We start from the raw sequence: 21,581 nt of genomic DNA, 5'->3' as shown, positions 1-21,581 counted from the left end.
CGCTTCTGGAAGCATCAAAGGCGATGACAGACCCAAACAATGAGTCAGCACTTGTGTCTTTGAGTGTCCTGCCCCCTGCTGGAAGCTCCAGTTTACTACATGGCTTCCAGCACAGAAGCAAGCTGAGAGGAGCCACAAAGCTCAACTCTTTACTCAATCACAACACTGTCATCGGGCGGAGGTCTTGGAAAATAAAGCAATGCTGAGTTATGGTTTGGTGTATAAATAAAATGAATACTGATAGAATAACTCCATTAATGTCAATTCTGTCATTTCTGCAAAGATATAACATATATCTTTTAATGTTGAATAATGCACTAATTCTGAAGTTTTGTAACAAACACAGACAGATGGCATTCTGGGTAAAATGTACCTCCACTAACACTGATTGGATGACTCATTCATTCTATGTAAACCAACACGTTAATGTGAAGTGTGTCATGTGTTGGTGTTTACAGATAAATGTGCTTTTGTAAAATATGCCATTTTTTATTTGTAAAAAAAAAAGGTATTTAAAAAAAAAAAAAAAAGCCAAGTTGTAATTAGATATCTGTCTGATATAACCGGTGTCAAAATAAATACAACACTGCCATGATCTACTGGTGCCATTACGAGTTTTGGCCCTTTTTCAGCTCATTTTTCATTCGTGCGAGAATTTTTTGGATCGCACCGAGTTTCAGGTTAATCACGTGTCCTGTATCATTTAGTATACATGGAGTAATGAGCTGTGTTTAACATCTCACGACCACCTCCTGATCGCCAATCGTATGGTCAGATGAAAATCAAACCTGCTTGATATTCTGGTCGGCCGTCGTGAGGGTATCCCACTTGCTGAAGTACTACAAGCGTCCAACCTCTTGCACTGTGCATGTGCAAACACCGCAGACCTGTCTTGTAATGTTTTTGTTTGTTTGTTTGTTTGTTTTTTCTTTAACTTTGATGTCTCCCATCAAGAGGTTTTGTAAATTAAGTTTGAAAAAAAAGCTTCTGTTTATGTTTTGCTTCTGGAAACACAAGTCCGACGTGTGGTTTTTGAACGTACAATGTGTGAGAACATAAATCGTCCGCTCTGAACTTTTACACCATGCGGTTCTATAGTGCAGTTTGAGCTGGAACCCAGTACAGTGATTGAAAATATCAGCCCAGGTTCAGGGCGAATACTGCCATGAACACTACTGGCCAGTAGATGGCAGTAGAGACCTTGAAAACTTGCCAAAACAAAATTCCAGATAAACTGTGTTGCTACATTTAAGATGCGTGGAATTTAATAAACGCAGACACAATAACAACATCTATAAACCCAGAGAATATATTCATGAGAGTTTTAGGCACTAGAGTTTAATGCTGTTGTCTGTGGAGCCTGATCATTGTGTCTCAAATGCATTTCTCATGTCGTGAACGTACTGAGATTACCCTATCATACCCATAATATACCTGCACACAGCATGTCCACACTAAAACCTTAAAAATTAGTGCATTACTTTAAAACTAAAACATATATCTGATATTTTCACTTTATAAAACTTCAGACGTGACGTTAATTTAAATAAATTGTCCGAAATTAGTTTGGTTAAAATTTTAACCATAAGTTAAAAATGTATGCCTCTGGATGACTTGGGTGATATTGCCCGCGTATCAGTATGGGGTTAAAAGAAATGAGATTTTTGTGTGTGACCAGTTCTCCTTTGCCTGCAGAGGATAGAGCGGTTTCTCTTCAGTTTGCAGAGGGTAGAACTGCACATCTGCTACAAAACATTTAACAGGTAGATGCTCAACTGATTTTAAATTTTATAAATATTTGTAGCTGTTCAGCTTTGTTTGCCATGTTAATGGTCTAAAAAGTATCAGACAAAAATTTATCGGAAGATAATTAGTCCGATAATGGCTTTCAAAGTTATCTGAAAAGATAATCCGATAATGAAAACATTATCTCTGATAATTATCGGTTATCGGATTGTCGGAACTGTGCCCACCACTGATAATAGCATTATGCGACTCTTACTCTATAGTTTATATATTTAGTGTGTTTTGGATTGTTAAAAAAAGAATGTACTTAACAACACTTATAACTGTAACACTGACATGCTGAAATGTGATCAGTCAGTGAGGGGTGTCTGCATTTAACTAACTGTTTTCTCTGGTTCCTGTGTTTACAGTTTTTATGCGACCACCAGTTGTTCCAAGTGAGTGTCAAGAAATCTGTTTTTTTTTTTTCAGTCATATGAGAGCTGAAATTTTTAATAATCATTATTAAGCACAAAATGAGAGTGTTTTTGCAAGTTGAACTTGTCGGTTCATGTCAGTCTTCTCTGTGTTCTGCTTTAACTAAACATAAGTTTTGGCTAAAATATGAGAATCAGTCTCTTGAGATATGTTTTGATAACAGTGTAGATGCAGATCCAGGGCCAGAGGGGGCACTGGCCCACCCGAAACCTGATGGGCCCCTGAAGTTCCTCTGTCCACTCAAAACGATTTTGTTAATCTGTTGTGTGGTTTCCACTCTGAAGCACAAGGTGGCTGTATTGTACTGCAAAAAAGGGTTGTCTAAAAACAATATTAAAAATGCTAAATCTGAGGGAAATTATCTTGCTGCATGGACAGATAATTTCACTTGACAAGATGTCTTTTTGTCTTTTTTAGAAAGAAGCATTCAAAGACTTAAAATATGAAATGATCTTGGTAAGAATTAAATAATTTGCAGTGTACCAAGATTTAAAAAAACCTTTAGATTTAGAAATGTTAATTTCTTATTTTAAGTGTCATATGTTTCGCCACACAACAAGCCCTTTTATTCCAAGTGTTTATAATAAAATACTTGGATAGAGAATCAAAGAACTTACCCCCAGTATAATCTATCAGACACTTAACTTTCCCTCCCTTCTCCCCCCCTTGTAGTCGATTTCCTGTGTTGTTTCTCTTTTCTTTTCTAACTTTGAAGCCCAAAGGTTATTGTTGCTGTCTGTTAGTTCTACATGGTTTCTAAAGAATTTCCTTTGGCAACAGAATGTAAGCAAAATCATGTGACCCCAGCAACACTTTCACGTCATAACAATGAAGGGTTTTCCCAAAATGGATGCGAGCATTCTAAACAGGTTGGTTTTCAGTCTCCTAGAAAAAAGGCTAATTCTGCCAAACGTATGTGAAATTATTTGCTATAACTTTGGTGAATGATCCTGTCATTATCATCTGTTTTTCATCAAATTTGAGGAATTCGTTGCTTAGAAAGGGTCAAAATGGTGAAATTGGCTCGAACCCTCTCACGATATTTGCAACCTTATTGTTGCAAAACATACCAATGGCATTGGTTACAGAAGGATTTCTAAACTTCTGAATGTTCCAGTGAGCATTGTTGGTGCCATAATCCAAAATTGGAAAGAACATCATTTAACTATAAACCAGCCATGACCAGGTGCTCCCCGTAAGAATTATCAGGAGAGTTGTCCAAGAACCAAGGACCATTTGTGGAGAGCATTTGAACAGTTGATTCAAAGAAAACAATGAGTAATGCATTCAGCTACCATGGTTTGTATGCATGCTCACCACAAAAGACTCCATTGTTGAAGAAAAACTACGCTGAAACACAGCCAAGGAAACTCTGTTGGTTTTAGAGAATGAACATGAAGATGCTAGAATGACCCAGCCAATCATGTGACTTGAATCCAATAGAAAATCTATGGAAAGAACTAAAGATCAAAGTTCATAGAAGAGGTCTGCGGAACCTTCAAGATTTGAAGACTGTTTGTATGAAAGAATGGGCCAAAATCACACCTGAGCAATGCATGTGACTAGTTTCTCCATACAGGATGTGTCTTAAAGCGTCATTACCAACAAAGGCTTCTGTACAAAGTATTAAATAAATTTCAGTAAGCGTGTTCAGTACTTTTTCCATGTGTCTTTCCATTTCATTGCATGTAAGTTAATTTGTATCTATGGATGACTTGTGTTGTTACCGACATCTGGTGAAAATTTCATGTCTATAGCACCGTTAGAAAAACAGTGATGATATATATATATATATATATATATATATATATATATATATATATATATATATATATATATATATATGCACTAGCTCATTGATTGGAGAATTGCTTTACTCTGTACTCAGGTTATAATTTCATTTGTAAATCAGGGGTGCCTGCATTGAACTGGTTTCTCTCTTTGTGTTCAAAGATTTCTTAATGATCATAGATGTAATTCCCACAGCTCCAGGTGAGTGTTGAAAATCTACTTTTGCCTTTTACTGTCACATGACAGCTAAGATGTAGTATGATTTGTCATTATTAAACACAGAGTACTTGGGTTTAGTACATTAAACTTGTATTCATGGCAATTCTTTTTCTGTTTTCTGCTGAAGCTGAACATATGTTTTTGCAAAAAGCTGAGAATCAGTCTCCTGAACCTTACGATGTATTATGATGATTCATGGATGCAGGCCAAAGGCTTCTATGTCCAGACCGAGGGCCTTATGTTGTGTCATTAGTATGAAAAAGCAATACAGTTCTTGCATGGGGATTGGTCATCCAGTAAGTTTTGATATCAGTGGAAGAAGTTCTTAGATTTATAGGTTTATTTAGCTGTAACTGGAGGAATCACAAACAGTGTTTATTTTGTCTGTTACACCACCAGTTGCAACTTGGTGGACTGGAACACAGAAGGATGTTCATAGGAAGAAAAAAAAATGGCAGACGCATGTCTCAAAAGTGCCTTCTGGCAAAATGTAGCTGAAATTTCACATCTTTGAAGAAAAATCAATGAAATTGCGTAAGAGGTGACACAAAAGCCTTTAAGGCCTTCAGAATTGTCTGGTTGTCTTTGTTACTCTTGGTTACCTCCAGGAACTGCCTGGATGCTCTTATCACATGAGGCCGTGCATTGTTGTGCACCAGGAGGAACCCAGGACCCTCTGCACCAGCATAGGTTGTGAAAGTGGGTCCAAGGATTTCATCGCAATACCAAAAAGCAGTCAGGATGCTATTGTCTAGCCTGTAGAGGTTTGTGCATCCTTCCACTGATATACCTCCCTAGACCATCACTGACGCACCACCAAACCAGCCATACTGAATGATGTTGCAGGTAGCATAACGTTCTCTACGCATCTCCAGACCCTTTCACATCTGTCACATGTACTCAGGTTGAACCTGCTCTTATCTGTGCAAAGCACAGGGCACCAGTTACAGACCAACCAATTCTGGTGTTCTATGGCAGTCAAGCTCTACAGTGCCGGTTGGTGAGCACAGGCTTCCCTCATGAAGTCTGTTTGGTCAGAGACAACGAACACCAGTGGCCCTTTGGAGGTCCTTTTGTAGGACTCTGGCAGTGCTTATCCTGTTCCTTCTTGCACAAAGGAGCAAATACCAGTCCTGCTGATGGGTTTAGGAGCGTCTATGGCCCTGTCATGCTCTCCTAAAGTAGCTGCCTGTCTGCTGGAATCTCCTCCATCCTCTTGAGACTGTGCTGGGAGACACAGCAAACCTTCTGGCAATGGCACATGTTAATGTGCCATCCTGGAGGAGGTGGACTGCCTGTGCAACCTCTGTTGGGACCAGGTACTGGACCAGGCTACCAGTAGTGACACTGGCCCTAGCAAATGCAAAACTCATGAAAAATCAGTCAGAAAAGATGAGGAGGAAAAAATTGTCAGTTGGCTCCACCTGTAAAGCCATTCCTGTTTTGGGGGTCATCTCACTGTTGCTGCTCTTAACTAATCAGACTGCTACTTAACGGACCAGATTAATATTGCAGAAGTTGAATTGACTTGCCTTACTTTTAATGCACTTTTAATGCTTTATCCTTGCTCACTTAGGGGGTCGCACACATCAAGGGAGATTAATTATAATAACAAGGATGGCTTTGTTAGGTAGGGTGAGTGTGGCATATGAGGTCGGCCACAGATGGCCAGGATGCCTGGGGCACTGGGGTGGGGGATGGTCCGTCTGTCCGGTTCTACCATGGTCTTGGGGGCGTACCCTGGGGCTTTTGGGGCCCAGGGTGCCGCGGCCCGTTGGGGGTGGGTGTTGTGGTGGGGCACGTGTGATGACACTGGGGGGGTAGACAACTGCTGGGGGGATGGGGGCAATGATCTCCGTGGGATTTGGGTGTTGTCCTGGTCTCGCTTGGGTGGTTTCCTGATCTTGGGCTTTGGTCTTTGGTGTGGGACCCGGGGGGGGTGGATGAAGCGCTGCTGTGGGTTCTTGGGGGAGTATGGCTGGCTGTGTTGGGGGGGTATCGGGTGATGGGGGAGTCTTATGTCCTTCCTGGCTCAGGGGTCTTGGTCCCACCCCTTGTCTGGGGGCTACCGGATCCCGCCCTGGTCAGGCTCTGTGGTCCCTGCCCGGGTTTTGGATTCGGTCATGCTGGCGCCTTGGCCCCTCGTCCCCGCCACCGCTCGCTCCTCTCTTTTTGGGGCAATGGCCCGAGTGGTGTGGTTCTGGGGTGCCCCCTTTTGTGGGCCTACGCCGGCACCCTGTGCAGTCCCCCTGGTGTGTGGGGTTGCTCCCTGTGCCTCCGTGAGGGGGAGGGGGGGTGTGGGGGGGTGCATTATGGCCCACCTGGGCCGTTCCCCTGGTGGTTCGTCGGGCTGCCCCGCTGGCTCTTGTGGGTGCCCTTCCTGGCCCCTATGCCCTTCTACTGTCCCTTTTCTCCTTGCATCTCCTGGGGCCCTGCTTCCTAGACCCATTTCCATCTGTTGCATGCAATTAGCCGTATGGCTCCTGACATGCCAGAGTGGTCTACATCATATGGAATGGTTCTGTACTTTTGTCTTGGCCCAACACACCAGCCACAGTAGTGATCAGTTATTTAGCTGTGATCTGGGTCTCTGTGTGTGGATGGTTAGGTGTTTGCCGTCACCACAATTCAGTTTTGGATGTTCTTAACACTCTGGTGTCCAAGATTAGGGTTTGGATGCTCACTAACTAGACAACAGTCTATTGCTGTTACTGGTTGTTTGTCCTGGTATGTTGTACTGTTGGGGTCCCGTCTCCTTGGTGTCTCACTTTTCATCACTTTATGGTTGTTGCTGTCGGCACCTGTCTTTCATTCTTGTCTGTCTTCATGTTGTTTTGGTGGTTGGCCCTTTCTGATAGAAGTTTTCTGTTGGCTTTGAGTAGGATGTTGTAGGCTGATCGAGAAGGGCGGATGGGGGTGACACACGTACACCACGCTCACTCATGCTCTACATAGTACCTGTCTTGCAAGAACAAATTGCATATATGTCTATTTATGCATATAAATGGTTCTGCCAGTGTGGCATTTACCATCACTGTATATGCAAACAGGGGAAAAAAAGAAGTTGAATTGACTTGATGCTATACTGTGATTACAAAGTGTCAGGCTGCCTGAACTGAACTGCTTTCTCTCTTTCACAGATGTGGTGCCCACAGTGGTTCCAACAGGTGAGTGTGAAGACATTCACTTTTAGCGTCATAAGATTGCTAGTTTTGCTAGTTTTCATAAGTTTTGATTCGAATAATAATGATCAGACACAAAATAAGTTGGCTTTAGTTAGTTAAACTTGTACTAACAGCAGTATTTCCTATTCTGTCTTCTGCTGTAGTGGAACACACATTTTTGTTAAAAGCTGAGAATCAGTCTCATCCGATCTGTTTTGATATCATTGGAAGAACTAAACTTAAACTGCTTCAAGATCCCAGCAGCAGTGAGTAATGAGTATTTTGTGTCTCCTTTTCATTTGTAGTTCTTGTCTCTATGATGTTGTTTCTGTTCTAAGTCTGATTATGTGTTCTACTGATTGAATACTACAGTGGAGGGAGTTTTTACTGAAATGCTTTGGATGTACTGGTTGTGACCAATATCCTGCACACATAATTAATCAACAAAATTTTGCAGAATCTTCTTTCGGCTGCTGCAGTATACAGGTCAACATGGCAGATCATATTTCCATCCCATCCCTTCCTCTGCATCTTCCTCTGTCACACCAACCACCTGGATGTCCTCCTTCACCACATCCATATACCTTCTCTTTGGCCTCCCTCTGCAACTCCTGCCTGCTGGCTCCATCCTTATTCTTCTCCCTTTTTACCCTAGGTTGCTCTTCTGTACATTTCCAAACCATCTCAATATCACTTCTCTGACTTTGCCTTCAAACAGTCCTACCTGTGCCATTCCTCTGATATGTGCATTCTCACTACACCCCCCCCCCCCCCAAAAAAAATCACAGCGTCTTTAGCTCTGTCACCTCCAACTCTGTCTCATGATTTTTTCTTAGCTCCATCACCTCTACCACCTTGTAAACTTTCCCCTTCACTTTGATGTTCCTGGCTTCAGTGGTAATTACACAGTCCAAGAAAGGAAGGCTCTCCAGGTTGTGATTAAGCCCTCACAGTACATCTCTGGGGCAGCCCCCCCTTTCACTGCAGGACATTTACGAAACCAGAGTCCTACATAGGACACACAACCTCATCAGGGACAGTACACACCCCCAACACTCACTCTTCACACTCCTACCATCAGGCAGACGCTACAGGAGTCTGAAGTCCAGGATTACTAGGCTGGTGACTAGCTTCTACCCACAGGCCATTAGGCTTCTCAATCACTCTCTTACACACTGACCCTCCACCACCTGAGTGACTGTTATTTCAGTGTCATTCTTCTCTTCATCATTATTACTATCATCCTCTAAGTATTTATGTTGACCAAGGATGTAATAAAATCATTTATTTATTTTTTGTTAGCAGGATTACGTCAAAACTAATACACGGATTTTGACAAACCTTTCACCATAGATAGATATTAGGCCATGGAAGACTTCATTAAATTTTGGAGGTGATCCAGATCTGGATTCTGGATCAAGATTTCACTTTATTTTGGCTTTGAAGGATTACATCAAAACTACTTCATGGATTCTCGCCATATTTGCACGACAGATAGCTATTAGGGCACAGAAGACTCAACTGAATTTTGGAGGTGATTCAGATCTGAATTCTGGATGAATATTTCACTTTATATAGCAGGGGTATTCAACTCATTCCAGAAAGGGCCCAGAGGGTGCAGGTTTTCTCTGCAACCACCCACTCCACCAGGTGATTTCACTGATTAACTGATTCCATCTGCTCAAAGTAATGTTAATCAGTGAAATCACCTGGTGGATTGGGTGGAGTGGGTGGTTGCAAAGAAAACCTACACCCTCTTGGCCTTTTCTGGAATGAGTTGAAGAGCCCCACTCTAAATTGTGCACTGGGCAGCATGATGAATTAATAGTTAGCACTGTTGCCTCACATGAAAGGTCATGGGATCAATTCCCACATGTTTACTTTCTGTGTGGAGTTTGCATGTTCTCCCCATGTTTGCATGGGTTTCCTCTGGGTTTCTGGTTTCCTCCCACATTTAAAGACATGCGGGTTAGGTGAATTGGAAACTTTATAATTGCCCAGGTCTCTCTGGGCAAGTATAAAGTTTCCAATTCACCTAACCTGCCTTAACCACTAGACCATCACCTCCCAGTTAGGGGAGGTGATGGTCAGACGATGGTTAAAGCGTTGGGCTTCAGACCAGAAGATCCTCAGTTCAAATCCCAGCCTGACTGGAAAATCACTAAGGGCCCTTGGGCAAGGTCCTTAATCCCCTAGTTGCTCCCAGTGTGTAGTGAGCGCCTTGTATGGCAGCACCCTGACATTGGGGTGAATGTGAGGAACTTTGAGCATCTGATGCAGATGGAAAAGTGCTATATAAACATATATAAACATATACATATACAAATATAACAAAGCATGGTGTCCAGTTGGGAACACAGCAGGTGGGATCGTCACGATGATGTGCGTGCAGGTGCACGGATCAAAGTGTCACAGCACCTTAAGAATTTCATTGTGTGGTATAACTGCCTGTTTTTACTTTGCACATTACAATAAAAAACTCTTAACTTCAGATGACATAATTTCTCAGTTAACATAATAATGTACACTGAACATTTCTTTTTAGACTAAGGGCCCCATCACAGTTAGCAGGAATGAGCATGAATGAGGCAGAATCAGGGCAAATGGGAAAAAAAGCCAAACTACGAGGTTTAGTTGGGAGGGACAGACATTTGGACAGCTGTGTACAAATGCCATTTGAATACCCAGAATGTGTGCCAGTTTTCTCGAATGATTCACGCACATTTGGCATGCAGCAGCTCCAGAATCCAGGTTGACTGCAGCACGAACACAGTACGAATACCAAGAGTGCAGGTTGAATGTGGCCAGAACACAGCATAAACCACCACAATGCTGGCAGAATGCAGCAGGAATATACAGAACACACCTCGATGCCGCACATGTGCGGTCTGATTGCCACCTGAGGTCTGGGTGGAATGCAAGCAGGGGGAGGGGCATGGCAGAGCGAGCACTGTGGTCCACTTTTTTGAAGACCTGCCATGTCACACTCCTGACTTTTGAATGACATCCAACCTATTGACCGATTACATGTAAACCAGGTCCCCTGACTATAGTCAGTGGACCCATGACTGTAATGCATGTGATCAGATTATTACGGTCATCAGATCACCAATGTACACACCCACAGCCGTTACTAATGGTAATAGCCACCAGTCCGCGGTGCATTGCAGTAAAGTATGTAATACAGGGGCCCCATGATCAGGGGTCCCTGTATTACATACTTTAGTCCAGATATTGAATAAAATAGAGGAGACGTAAGGCAGGTCCTGACATCAGCGCCTCACACAGCGTTTGCAAGCTCCCCCCCATTCTCTCTCTTATCCACCAGGAAATCAGCTGCTTAGCGTACAGCAGGATGCTTCACTGTCCAGACGGCCCCATGCATGTGCAGTGGTGCAATCAGCCATTATGAGCATACACACACACGTAGCTGAGCAATCATTTGATCAAGCCTCATGCGCGTGCAGCGGTGCAATCAGCCATTATGATCACACACGCATGCAACTGAGCAATCATTTGAACCAGCCCCATGCAGAATTTGGTGTGCCTGGACCATTTCAAGGTTCCCTCAAACACGATCAGAATGCTCTGAATGTGGTTGAGTTGCTATTTCGAATGCTTATAATGCAGTCAGACTGCACTTTGACTGCCTTTCAACCTTTTTCCACCTTGAACATACCTCAACAGTTGGGTGCATGTTCTCTACATTTGGGCTGGTGGTGCGAATGAGCACGACTGTTTGGAATGCACTCAGATAGCTGTCGGAGGTTTTCAAATGCGCCTCGACTTTGGCCAAATGGAGGTCGAATTTTCATTCGGTCGGCATTCGGGCTTATTAGGCCACTGGTGTCACGGGGGTATAAATAAAATAGCATGGAAAGTCGTGTAGCATTTAATTGACATCCTCATAGACATTGCCATTTAATGTTGTAATCACTATAGTGTAATTACAGAAATATCATTCTTGTTCTTAATGCTTTTTTATTTTTTGTGGAGCACATGGGTCTTGACAAACATGGAGACATTTTGAGTTATTCATGAAGGAACGGAACTGAAACATGGTTATGTAGAAAACTCTGCCTCCTTTTTGTGTTCAGACGTGGCATTTTTGAGTTTGTGGATGCTCTTTATTTTGAGTCTGTGTTGCGTCTGAGCTGAAAGGCCCTTAAAGATCCACTTTTGGAGATATTTTAAAGACTTTTTTTTTTTATACAACAGTCATGAAAATTAACATTTTTAACAATCAAAAAAAAAAACATCATTCCGTAATTATTACTCAGACTGTCCAAGTTTTAGTGTTATAGTTCTGCACTAAATGGAATTTTCTTTAAAAATATTAATTTCAAACATTAAGAAGCAGCTTGGATTAAAGGTAAAAAAAAAAAAAGTGCAGTTAATCGCGGGTTAACTATGGACATGCAATTAAAAATTGAATTAAGTGACAGCCCTAATTTAAATTCATCTACCTTCACCAACTCCACTCTGTCTATCCATCCTCTATATCCACTTACTCCAGTCAAGGGTCACGGGGGCGCTGGAGCCTATCCCAGCAGTCAAAGGGCGTGAGGGGACAGGACAGCAGTCTGTCGCAGGGGCCACATAAAGACAAACAAACACATTCACACCCACATGTACACCTACAGTCTAGCTGAAGTTTCCAGTTCATCCAACATGCCTTTGGATCCACATCCAAAGATATCCAAAGCTGGAGCACCCGGAGGGAACTCCACACAGAAAGGCCCCAGGTGGGATGCAATCCCATGACCTTATTCCTGTGAGGCAACAGTTTCATTTCATTATGCCACCGTACTGCCTAAATTCACTATTACAGAATATTAATATAATACATACGGACAACAAAATGTCTACAAAACAAGATCTACAGCTGCACTTTGTAGCAGATTGTATCAAATGGACGCTAAATTACACTGACAACTACGACTTTGTAGTAGTAATGAGACAATAATTAATTTCATTAGCAGCTCTCAGGCTCAGGCTGTTCAGGAAATGGCAGGCTGCTAACTACACGAGGGCTGATAATCAACCATAGTGCCCTCCAAAATCATGTTATTGAATAATTATTATTTATTTATTGTATTAGTGATGAAATCACTCTGTACTGTATTTATTGCTAAAGTACATTTACTTTGTTGTGTCACAGAGCTGTCTGTCAATGGTGAGCTTGATTCAGCACCGGGCTTCAAAAAGATTGTCATCCACTACAAACCTGATTCTCACGTTCAGATCGATGCCAGTGAAATCAGCATCCACGATGAACAGAACGTGACATTTTACAGCTGGTCTGAAAATACCATCACTGCTGGAAGGTGCTGTCACACTTATTCACTAATTGTTTCACTTTGCATTCAAATGGCCCAAACTTCTGATGTTGGTGGTGTGGTGTCTTTCCTTGGTTCCTGTCAGAATAATTTCAAAATATTACAATGATTGAAATATTTCTGCCCACACATATTCTAAAGAACAGTTTAATCTGAATCATTTCATACAGTTTTGGTAAACAATTAAAAATAATAACTAGCATGTTTGAATTTCAATTTCAACTTATTTATTTTATATAGTGCCAAATCACAACAAAGCTGCCTCAAGGCGCTTCACACAAGTAAGGTGTGACACAACTAAGGAATGCAATAATGATGCTGTCGAGTCGTTAGCATCTTGATATGCCAGGCCTGTGAGATGATGGATTATCTTTGCAGAATAGAAGTGCTCACAAACACAGATTTAGTTAGATTTGTGAACAGTGTTTGAGAGAAATAGGTCTTTGTATATATAGAAAAAGTTTTAGATCTTTGAGTTCAGCTCATGAAAAATGGGAGCAATGGGAGTGTTACGTTTGTATTTTTGTTCAGTGTGTGTGTATATATATATATATATATATATATATATTCTTTAAGTACAACCCCAATTCCAATGAAGTTGGGACATTGTGTGAAATGTAAATAAAAACAGAATACAAAGATTTGCAAATCCTCTTCAACCTATATTCAATTGAATACACCACAAAGACAAGATATTTAATGTTCAAACTGATAGACTTTTTTGTTTTGTACAATATTTGCTCTTTTGAAATGGATGCATGCACCACATTTCAAAAAAGCTGGGACAGTGGCAACAAAAGACTGGGAAAGTTGATGAATGCTCAAAGAACATCTGTGAACAGGTTAACTGGAAACAGGTGAGTGTCATGATTAGGTATAAAAGGAGCATCCCCAAAAGGCTCAGCCGTTCACAAGCAAAGATGGGGCGAGGATCACCACTTTGTGAACAACTGTGTGGAAAAAATAGTCCAACAGTTTAAGAACAATGTTTATCAATGTTCAATTGCAAGGAATTTAGAGATTCCATCATCTACAGTCCATAATATAATCAGAAGATTCAAAGATTCTGGAGAACTTTCTACACGTAAGCGGCAAAGCCGAAAACTTACATTGAATGCCCGTGACCTTCAATCCCTCAGGCAGCACTGTATTAAAAACCAACATCATTGTGTAAAGGATATTACCGCATGAGCTCAGAAACACTTCAGAAAACCATTGTCAGTTAACACAGTTCGTCGCTACATCTACAAATACAAGTTAAAACTCTACCATACAAAGCGAAAACCATACATCAACAACATCCAGAAATGCCGCCGCCTTCTCTGGGCCCGAGGTCATTTGAAATGTATAGACGCAAAGTGGAAAAGTGTGCTGTGGTGTGATGAGTTCACATATCAAATTGTTTTTGGAAATCATGGACGTCGTGTCCACCGGACAAAGGAGGAAAAAGACCATCCAGATTGTTACAAGCGCAAAGTTCAAAAGCCAGCATCTGTGATGGTATGGGGGGTGTTAGTGCCCATGGCATGGGCAACTTACACATCTGTGATGGCACCATCAATGCTGAAAGGTACATCCAGGTTTTGTAGCAACACATGCTGCCATCCAAGCAACATCTTTTTCAGGGACGTCCCTACTTATTTCAGCAAGACAATCAATACCAAGCTACATTCTGCACATGTTACAACAGCGTGGCTTTGTAGTAAAAGAGTGCGGGTACTAGACTAGTCTGCCTGCAGTCCAGACCTGTCGCCCATTGAAAATGTGTGGTGCATTATGAAGTACAAAATATGACAATGGAGCCCCTGGACTGTTTAACAACTGAAGTCGTACATCAAGCAAGAATGGGAATCAATTAGTGTCCTCAGTTCCCAAATGCGGAGCTTACTGAGTGTTGTTAGAAGGAAATGTGATGTAACACAATGGTAAACATGCCACTGTCCCAGCTTTTTTGAAACATGTTGCAGGCATTCATTTGAAAATGAGCAAATATTTGCACAAAAGCAATAAAGATGCAACAATCAAACAATAAAAATAAATCCGTGATGCGACCCCGGATAAGTGGTTGAAGATGAGGAGTGAGAACATAAATAAATAAATAATTAACATTAGCTTGATTTTCCATGTCCTCAATCTCTGTCATGTTTCTGAGTCTCTCTGCACTCATTTAGTCCATTCTCTTCATTTGAATTCCTTTCAATGTCTTCAGCTTGATTTTCAATGTCCTCACTCTCTGCCATCTCTCTGTGTCTGGGTACTTGGGTTTGTTCAGGTGGGGACTGACAGATGTGCTGCTGCTACTCTCGATGTGTCTGTTCGGTGCATGAGTCATTTTTTGAGCAGAGCAGCTTGCTAAACATTTCCCTGCATTGATTATTTAACTAAAACAAAGTAAAATGTATACATCCAGACTTTTCTTCAGAAATATAAGCTAATATGGGGAGAAAAGTGAGCTAGGTTATAAACTATGGACAAAGTTAGGAATAGACAACAGGCTAATGTTACAGAACTTTCCATCACATTAACCACTAATGATCCGCCTTGCCTATGAAAGAACTGGGTGACATACTGTTGACCCTTTACTTCTTTCTCCTGTCTGAGCTGTTTTCTTTTCTTTCTTTTTTTTTGCTCTGACGTCTATGGCATCCTACCATCTGCATGATAAGTTAACCTCTGCACCAGTTTGATGGAGCCAGTAGATTTAACCATTCTATGTAAATGGGGGGGGGGGGGGGGGGGGGGGCTGGGCATTGAGAAATGTTTCCAAAACACATAAACTTAGTGTTACCAATACACTGTACATAAAATACATCTGTGATTATAAGTTTATTACTGAATGTCATATTATTTTGTTAATATTATAATTGTATTAGGGCCTTTCTGGGACCCTGTCAATCATGGGCCACTAGAATCCTTCTCCTTATTCACCCCTTTTTCAGTACCCCTGTTCACATTATTCAGTGTTGTTAGCTAATATCCGTACTTTCTCGAAAAATATTTGTCATATCAATGTTCCATTTTGGCAGCATTCATCCCTGACCCAAAATACATAAGCATACCAAATGGCAAAAGTCAGCTGTCTCCAGTTTGTCTGTGATCAAAGTTATACACGCAAACGTATGTATGCAGGTACCTACGCACGCACACACAGAGCTTTCTGTTTTTTCTGCATTCTGCTGCAAGCAGGTGCTTTTAATTTTACACCCACAAACAGAGACAGTGGTGGAAGACATCAAACGCACTACACTTTTCACTCATGGTAACAGCAACATGACACTCAACTGAACTGTCTAAACCAATTGAACTACAAAAACACAATAAATCAGTAACACTAACAGCACTGTTAAACTAACATGAACCACAATAACAACATTTAAAACCCACACCCTGAATTTCCATGGTGCATTGCAGCACAACATCCATTGTTCAGTGTTGTTAGCTAATATCACTAATTTCTCCAAAAATATTAGTTCGATCAACTTTCCATTTTGACAGTGTTCATCTTTGACCCAAAAATACATAAGCATACTCACCCAACCAGTCCCAGCAGAAGACTGCCCCTCCCTGAGCCTGGTTCTGCTGGAGGTTTCTTCCTGTTAAAACGGAGTTTTTCCTTCCCACTGTAGCCAAGTGCTTGCTCACAGGGGGTCGTTTTGACCGTTGGGGTTTTACATAATTATTGTATGGCCTTGCCTTACAATATAAAGCGCCTTGGGGCAACTGTTTGTTGTGATTTGGCGCTATATAAAAAAATTGATTGATTGATTGACTCATCTTCAAACACTTACTCCAATTAAGGGTTACAGGGTTCTGGAGCCTATCCCAGCAGTCATAGTGCATGAAGCGGGGTACACCCTGGACAGAACGCCAGTCTGTCGCAAGGACATACGCATACTAAATGGCAAATGTCCCCAGTTTCCACGTGATCAAAGCCATACACGCGCACACAGAGGCTACTTGGCTATATAATATAGATGATAATAACAATAATAATGCATTTGTCACCATGGTTGTCCCTGTTTTGGGACAAACATTTGGATACTTTGTCTATTTTTGCCAAAACTGAATTTTGATGCACCATATAGAGATGCAGATAGAATTATTGGATGTTCATTTAAAACTCTTCAGTACAGACATAATATTAAAGTATTATTAACCGAGCAAGTGAGGTTAATAATTTGTTTATTATATAGCTCTTTGGAGCTCTGTTTTCATCTTGTTGGTCTTCGTTTTGCATGTTCACTTCAAGCTCGTTTGCTGTTAATTCCTCCAATTCTAACTTGTCAGTGTAACAAAATTCACTTGGAAAATGGTCCTCTTCATCGCTCATAATTTATTTGTTCGCTTTTTGTTTTGTTTTATTTCTCGCCATGAAACAAAACAAAGCCACAAATCTGATACACGAGCCAGAACAATTGTCATAGTAATGGTCTAATATTTTCCCATATCAGACCGGAAATCACCCAATCAGAGCGTACGTACGGTCGTAGCCATATACAACCCCAATTCCAACAAAGTTGGGACGTTGTGTAAAATGTAAATAGAAACAGAATACAATGATTTGCAAATCCTCTTCAACCTATATTCAATTGAATACACCACAAAGACAAGATATTTCATGTTCAAACTGATAGACTTTATTGTTTTGTGCAAAATTTGCTCATTTTGAAATGGATGCCTGCAACACATTTCAAATAAGCTGGGACAATGGTATGTTTACCACTGTGTTACATCACCTTTCCTTCTAACAACACTCAATAAGCATTTGGGAACTGAGGACACTAATTGTGAGTGTCATGATTGGGTATAAAAGGAGCATCCCCAAAAGTCTCAGCCATTCACAAGCAAAGATGGGGTAAGGATCACCACTTTGTGAACACCTGTGTGGAAAAAATAGTCCATCAGTTTAATTGCAAGGAATTTAGGGATTCCATCATCTACTTCCATAATATAAACAGAAGATTCAGAGAATCTGGAGAACTTTCTATACATAAGTGGCAAGACCAAAAACCTGTGACCTTAAATCCCTCAGGCGGCACTGCATTAAAAACCAACATCATTGTGTAAAGGATCTTACAGCAAATCATTGTATTATGTTTTTATTTACATTTCACACAACATCCCAACTTCATTAGATTTGGGGTTGTAATAATAAAGGATTATTATGAGCGTGTTTATTATATGGCTATTATATACATAAACATGAAAATTTACAGTATCGCTTAAATATGAAAGCTGCTGACTGTTTTGGGCTCGTAGTCAGACCTGTTCACTTCCATCTCCGTGAAGAACTTGCTAACAGATGGTCCGGTCATTAGCTGGTAAGCTTTCAATCTGTGTGTTTTTTCAAATGCTGTTTAGATATTTGTAGAGTATGTTCATGTCCGACTTGGTTTTCCTAATCGTGTTTTTAGCTTTCTGGTTTGTAATGAATATGATACAAGTTCTGGACCGATTGTCATGGTAACCAGTCTGACATGTTCCCATTTCAGACCGGAAATCAGCCAATCAGCGTGCGCGTAGTGTCACAGCCATATAATAATACCTTTTATGTCTATATTGAAAAGAATAAAAAAGTAAAGACATTTTTCATGCATTTTTTCCTAGTGTGACGCTGATTTGTCGGGACAAGGAGATCGACATTTCAGGCAGCAACTTTCGTATGGTCATCTTTCTTCACCAGAAACAAATGATGAAATTCCTCTGGCTGGTTCTGAGACAGGCGACATTCAGCAATGCTGAAGGACTTTTAGGTGGGTCTTTAAGTCCTACACTTAGAAATGTGTGTTTGTCAGACTGTGCGTGTTCTGTTTAAGTGCATGTTGTTTCAGGGAATGAGATTTAATATCAGCCAGCCAGCTGAAGCAATATTGTTGACTAGTGAGAAAAACTTGTTTTTTTGCAGCGTGTTCTGTAGTTATTGTGTCTCTGCTGCCAGTCTTTTTAATGTCATTACTTTGTCTATAGCTGTAAAGCCCCCAGTTTACACTGTGCTTCAGAAACCTCACTCACCAACAATAACGATCCAAACCAAGGAGACTGATGTTCAAAGGTGCGTTTGCATTCTGCAACACTACATCTGTATCTTAGATAAGAACAAGCACAGCTCTTTGAGTGTGTTGTCCAAAAAAGTGCAAGTTCACTTTTTAGAGCTTTAGTCCTTCATGCTCACAGTTTCTGTGAGCATGAAGGACAGCAGAAAATCTGATATTTGACCCCAATGACCTTGACCTTCACTTATATGATTGAACTGTGGTTGACCTTGCCAGGACACTAATGGAATCCACCAAAGTCTTTACCACACTGACTATGATCATTGCCAAAATGAATTCTGTCAGGGCAGTTCTGTGGCCAGCTTTTATTGACATATCAGTTTTCTGTGAAATCATCAAAAAGACTTGGGAGTAGTCGGCCAACAAATATGCAGGGAGACATGAAGTTGGCCCCAGTGATTAACTACTGGTTAATCCCCCCCCCCTTCCTGGGCAATTCTAGAACCCACCTACATATGCGTGCCAAATTTGGTGGAGGTTAGGATTCGAGAAAGGGAGGGAGGGAGGGTGAGAAAGACAGAGTGAGAGAGAGAGAGAGAAAAACCTTTGTTGAAACAAATCTTTTAAGGGCAATTTCTTTGGCCTTCATCCACACACAGAGCTTGCAGATTATCAGACAAAGGGAACACACCAACAAACTTTTTTCAAATTTTGTAGTCTGACTCAAATCGAATCAGTTTACTCCACAGTGCAAAATCACAACATAAGTCACCTCAATGTGCTGCACACTAGTAAGACCTCACCTTAAAACACTGTTAACAGTCAAATGTCTGGGTCTGCTACACACTTTTGACCGTTGCATCACTCTCCCACCTCCAGTTCTCCCTCCTGTCTTTTTGTTAGTGCCACTGTCTTTAAGCTGTGCAATATAGCTGGTCTCACTACTGTCTTGGAAACCTTCCCATACACCACCACAACTCTTGGCACCCTGCCATAAGCTTTCTCTAAATCAACAGACACATAATGCAACCTGTCCTGCCCTTCTTTAGATTTCTCTATCAACAATCTGAGAGCAAATATTACATCTGTAGCACTCTTTCTCTGCATGAAACCATATTGCTGCTCATGTGACAAAAGTCAGCAGTAGTCGCTGTGCATATGGTCGTCAGTAAACCTCATTCCCCAGTGCCAAAAGATGCTCTGGCCCCAGATGCCAGAGCCCATGGGTTTTAGCCTCCAGGTTAGAGTTAGCTACCAGACAGCACTTGCTTCCCATGCCAGGGATCATGAGTTTGCATTCTTATTCTTAAAAATCTGAATCCCTTGCACATCCTAATTAACTCTCTCCATATCATCCAGCCTTCTCTCTCTCTTTTTTCTCTCATTTTCTTCATTCATCAGCTCCTCAAAATATTCCCTCCGCCTTCTCAACACACTCCTCAGTTGAAAGCACATTACTATTTGCATCCTTTTCACCCCAAACCTGTTGTATCTCCTACAAAGAATTTAGTCAACCTGTGTACACCTTCCTCCACTTTTATATGTTACCCTGTGCTCCTCCTTTTTTACTAAAGTAGGTATTCACTATGGCCATTTCCAACATTTTTGCAAAATCAACTACTATCTGCCCTTCCTCATTCCTCTCCTTGACACCATATCCACCTATTACTTCATCATCACTACTGTTTCCTTCACTAGCATGCCCCTTGAAGACTGCTCCACCAGCTTTTCATGCTTGGGTACACTCTCCGCCATCTCATCTAGCTCACTCCAGAAATCTTCCTCCAGCTCACAACCTACCAGTGGGGCATACGCATTGATGACATTCATCATCGCCCCATTCATTTACCAACTTCACACTCCTCACTCTGTCAGGCACTTGCTTAACCACAGACACACTCTTAACAACTCATCCTTTAAATTTATCCCAACACCATTTCTCCTCCCAGATACACCATGATGAAACGGTGTGTAACTACCTCAAATTTTCCTGGCTTTACTTCCCTTCCACTTGGTTTCTTGTATGCACAATATCTCTACGGTTCTCCTCTCCATCATATCAGCCAACTCTTTCCCTTTACCAGTCATACTGCCAACATTCAAAGTCTTGACTCTCACTTCAGCCCTTCTAGTTTTCCTCCTCTCTGTCTCTGGAAACATTCTCCTCCTCTTCTTCTTCACCCAGCAGTAGCCCGATTTCCACCAGCATCCTTTTGGGCAATGGCACTGGTGGTCATTGTTATCACGGGCCTCAACTGATCCACTATGGAATTTCGATTTCTGACCTGCATGTACAGTATTTTGTTGCCGAGGTTTTTTTTTTTTTTTTTTTTTTTTTTTTTTACTTTTTACTCCCTTGGATGCCCTTACTGACACAACCCTCCTCATTTGTCCGGGCTTTGGACTGGCACTCAGAATGGACTACATTTCTGATTTTTTTTCTTAGAGACACTACATGTAAAAACAGCAGTTGCCAAGTGCTGTGAAGCAAAACTATTCACTGTGTGAAAGTGACTGGAGGTTTGGCTGTCTGACAAAAAAAAAAAAAGCAAACAAAAACACCAGATGTTGATGACAGAATGTACTTTGGTTCAATTTTGGATATATGTGATAGGGAGACTTGACAAAAGTGAATTGAGCGCTCAGAGGTTTGAGTGCTAACAATGTACTAATATGTCAAATGTTGTAAAACATCAATTTATCCATTATTGTCTTTGTTTTGTAGAGCTCTAGCTGTGGACTACAGCATCCCATCTACACCACTGGTAGACTGCTGGCACACCCCGACTGAGGTCGCTCTGCAGAGACCTCTGGATGATTTTATTGTCCAACAACTTTAACAAGTCAAATCC

General features: G+C 41.3%; 1 protein-coding gene across 1 annotated transcript in view; it reads left to right on the top strand.

The window, feature by feature from the left end:
• Positions 1-21,581, top strand: part of itih3b (inter-alpha-trypsin inhibitor heavy chain 3b) — a 290,232-nt gene that overhangs the window by 64,936 nt on the left and 203,715 nt on the right. Inside the window, exons 15-20 of the mRNA XM_034167581.1 lie at positions 2,157-2,183; positions 4,177-4,215; positions 7,374-7,400; positions 7,562-7,663; positions 12,559-12,724; positions 18,344-18,489. Coding sequence (XP_034023472.1) covers positions 2,157-2,183; positions 4,177-4,215; positions 7,374-7,400; positions 7,562-7,663; positions 12,559-12,724; positions 18,344-18,489 — 507 coding nt within the window. The remainder of the gene's footprint in view (positions 1-2,156; positions 2,184-4,176; positions 4,216-7,373; positions 7,401-7,561; positions 7,664-12,558; positions 12,725-18,343; positions 18,490-21,581) is intronic.

This window comes from Thalassophryne amazonica, chromosome 3 (genome assembly GCF_902500255.1).
Source record: "Thalassophryne amazonica chromosome 3, fThaAma1.1, whole genome shotgun sequence".
In the NCBI taxonomy this organism is placed as follows: Eukaryota; Metazoa; Chordata; class Actinopteri; order Batrachoidiformes; family Batrachoididae; genus Thalassophryne; species Thalassophryne amazonica.
The sequence above is the reverse complement of the archived record's forward strand: the minus strand, read 5'-3'. Positions and strand labels throughout refer to the sequence as shown.